The sequence below is a fragment of the Gracilinanus agilis genome, chromosome 5 (genome assembly GCF_016433145.1).
Source record: "Gracilinanus agilis isolate LMUSP501 chromosome 5, AgileGrace, whole genome shotgun sequence".
In the NCBI taxonomy this organism is placed as follows: Eukaryota; Metazoa; Chordata; class Mammalia; order Didelphimorphia; family Didelphidae; genus Gracilinanus; species Gracilinanus agilis.
Genome location: NC_058134.1, coordinates 161,499,231 through 161,502,978, shown reverse-complemented (window position 1 = coordinate 161,502,978; position 3,748 = coordinate 161,499,231). Strand labels below are relative to the sequence as shown.

Genomic DNA, 3,748 nt, shown 5'->3' with positions numbered 1-3,748 from the left:
AGTCTAAAAGACCCAATTTTAAAATTTAAAATTCTTGCTAAAAGGGGGGGAAATTTACAGAATAAAAGACATTGAATGCTTTTTTTGTTGCCATTACAATATGTATAATCCAAAAACTGCCAACTTTGTGATCTTCTCAATATCTTTTGCCTCAGTCTCTCCCTACTCTAATCAGTAAGCTGCTGTGATCTTCCTAAATCATAGATTTAACTGTCAACCTGGCTACTATCCTTAATATATTCATGTAGTTCTCTGCTACATGCTAGATCAAATATAAAGTTCTTTGGCATTTGAGTCACTTCACAATCTGCACTTTCCTATCTTTACTTGCCACCCTCCCCTCCTCCAACAGGCGCACACACGCCTCTTTGCTATTCCTTACTTTGCTCCATCTCCCATTTCCATGTACTGTTTGTCTCTACAAATCTGGAAATCTTTCCCTCTCGACCTTGCCTCTTAACCTAGCTCCCTTCACATCTCAGCTGAAATTCTGCTTTCTCCTGACCTTTTCCAACCCCATCTCATCACCTTCTGTTAGTGTCTTCTTTTCTGAGATGATTTCCTACCTATTTCTATGTAACCTGTTACCTGATGTCTCTTCGTTGGAATGTGAACTCCTTGAGGGCAAGGGATGTTTTTATTTTTCTTTGTATATCAATGCTTAGCATATTAATCAATTAATAAATGTTTTTTGATTGACTGGCTGATTCCATTCAATCCTCATGTGCTACCCATGACCTTCAACTCAGTATAACTTAAACCTGCCACTGTAATTAATGAAGATTGCTTCAATACCATAATCTTTGCTAGAGCTGTTCCTCTCTCTGTGTATCTCTCTCTCTCTCATACACAGAAAATCTGGTTGATACACTCTCAATAGAAGATACTTAAACACTTTAATCTAATTCCTCCCCAAGAAAGAAGTTTATCCCTTAGCAAATCCCATGAGCCCTTCTGCCAGGGCAAAGATAGTTTGAAAAGTCAGTGTAAAAAAAAAAAAGTATGTTGCAATGGTGGAAAGAGCACGGCATATTAAAATTTTGAGATCATTTGTTGAGAGGGCAGTGAGGGTTAGGTGGCTATTGGAGGTCCCCATGACTCCATATGTACGATCTTATGAAACACTTAGAAATTTTTGATTTGTTTGCTTTTTAGTGAGGACATTAATAATCATCAATCAGTCATGGTATTATTAGCATTCTCTCAACCCTGTGAGGAAATCAGACTAATTGAAGGAGTTCAGTAGGTAGTGGGATGGAATGGGGAAGGGAGAAAAGAGAGAGACAGAGGGTGGAAGAAGATCCTTGGGGGCAGACATGGGAGCTGTTGTTATGGAGCATGGGGCCTCTTGATTTTTGATGACTCATGTTGCTCTTCATTTCTGAATGAGAATAGACTGCCCCATACCATTATTTGCTTTCCACCCCCTCCTAATCTTTCTCCCTTTCTCCCTTCACTCCTCAACCACTTCCAAGAGGTCCATGGGGCAAGTAGGAGGTGGAAGGATAACTGTTCTAGTTTCCTTGGGGCATCTAATTGAAACCTGAGGCTACTAGTTGCTCCAGGGCCATGGATTCCCACCAAATCTTCAGAGCTATTCCTAAACCGAGATATGGGTCCAAGTGCCTGTATCAACCACAGCAAAGAAAAACTGAGGGGTTACCCACAGAGGGTGTAGGAAGTGATTCAACATATGTACCTCCCTCATTATAGACTTTATAATTTTGCTTTCTGTGTGCCCTGGGAGCTTAATAAATGTTCGACTGCCAACTGGCTGACAAAACCTCCCAAATATGGTAATCTCCATTTGCAGGGGGGGGCTGGGTGGGGAGGAGTGGGGGCAGGGAACCCAGAGTAGCCACTAGGGATTGGGACTATGCACCCAGGTCCTCTGACTGCTGAGCCAAGGTTCTTTCCAATATAATAAACATACTGATCTTCCATCAGCACAGAGATCTACCACCTAATATAAAAAGTCAGAATTGTAAGGGTTCCCACCCCCTCTTTAAATTGATAATCAAGTCATGGGACATATTGACTCCCACATTCCATTATATTTACCTTGCCTTGCGGAGTGAGGTGGAGAAGAGGTGGCATTGGGGCAAATCTTCTTTTCTGTTCCAATCTCGTAGAGATTCTTGGAGATAATGTCACCTGATTTTATCCCACTTCCCCAAATAGGCAAGTTTCTGATGCCGAGTCTGTCAAACACCTGGAGAGTATGTGTACGCGCGCGTGTGTCTGGGTGTGTGTGTGTGTGTGTGTGTGTGTGTGTGTCTGTGTGTGTGTGTGTCTGTGTGTATTTTCCCCAGGACCACAACTCTTTCCTAATTAATCCTCTCTCTACCTGCTCTGGCCCCACCCTTTGCAAGGTCCGAGCCCAGCCTCAGCTGTTTTCCCTCCTCCCTCATTCTCTCAAACCTCAAGGAATGAATTTCTTTAACTGCAGTCCCCAGGTGGTTCTCGCAGAGAAACCACCCAAGATCAGTAGCTTAGGGTACATTTTGCTGGAGGGTAACCCTCTGGTTGCAGATATTTCTGCTTCCCCTTCCTCTTTTTCCCAAATAGGCACTTGAACACTAGTATTTGGCTGCTTTTAAATGGAGAGGATTGGTCCTGGTTGCCTCTGCCTGCTTTTAACTGGCGGGTCTGCATCTTCCTCCTCCTCTTCCCTATTTTGATTCGAGTCACAGGGATCTGGTGCTTGCGCTTCCAAATTGAAGCTGGCCTCCAGCCAGGTGACCTTTTCTTTGTAAATTTCCTTCCTAAGCTAGGGAAAGGGGCTGGAATCTGTTTGGTGTTGTTTAGAGGAGAGGTGGGGGGGAGGGGGGAGGTTGGACAAGAGTTAAGGGCTGTTGTTAAACAGTTTCTTACCGTAAGAGGGAGTTCAGACCTAGATCTTTCCAGTTAATCACACAACAAACTTAGCTCATCGTAATAAAAAGCAGCTCGGTGCAGGCTGGCTCCTTTAGTAACAGCCTCTGCACAGGATCCTTTCACGCAGGCATCTCCTTCTGTGTGATCTGCCAGCAAGACCAACACCATGTGGGTGACCCAACTTCTGCCAATATTGGTGCTGCATCAGGTTCTTCAACATCTCCTCCTTCTTCCCATCACCATTTCCTTTGCAGGTTAGTTTTTTTCCCCCTTTTTCTTTTCTCATTAAAAAAACCATAACAACCACCACCTACCTTCCCCACCTCCTCTCCCCCAAGTTTAAATGTCTTTGAAAAAAAGAAACTCCAACAATCTTAGAACATTTCCTTTTTAACCTCTCTTTTCTGTTGAAAAGCCCTTTAAAGGATAATTAACGGCTCATCAATTCCCTCCTCCCTTCCTCACTAGCCTAATGGGGAAGAATTGTGGGATAGAAATAAAGTGCTAACACTAGTTTGGAACTTTGCCTGTTTGGGGAAGTTTAAAGCTGGGGAGAGGGTTTGACTTGGAGTGCAACTAAGTGATGGACAAGATTGTGGGGTTCATCCTTTCCCTAGATAAGACACCTCTCCAAACCAATCTCTGCTCCCATTTTACAGTCCAAGATTCAGCCTCTAACTGTGATAGATGCAGGTTTTAAATTGAGATACAGGACTCAAAACTCCAAATGTGTGCATGCTTTAAATGTAATCTTGCTAATCTTTTTCTCTTGTTCTCTTATCTCTCTCTCTCTCTCTCTCTCTCTCTCTCTCTCTCTCTCTCTCTCTCTCTCTCTCTCTCTCTCTCTCTCTCTCTCTCTCTCTCTCTCTCT

General features: G+C 43.3%; 1 protein-coding gene across 1 annotated transcript in view; it reads left to right on the top strand.

Moving 5' to 3' along the window:
• Nucleotides 1-3,043: 3,043 nt before the first annotated feature.
• HGF (hepatocyte growth factor) overlaps nt 3,044-3,748 on the top strand; it is a 95,232-nt gene continuing 94,527 nt past the window's right edge. Inside the window, exon 1 of the mRNA XM_044679054.1 lies at nt 3,044-3,131. Coding sequence (XP_044534989.1) covers nt 3,044-3,131 — 88 coding nt within the window. The remainder of the gene's footprint in view (nt 3,132-3,748) is intronic.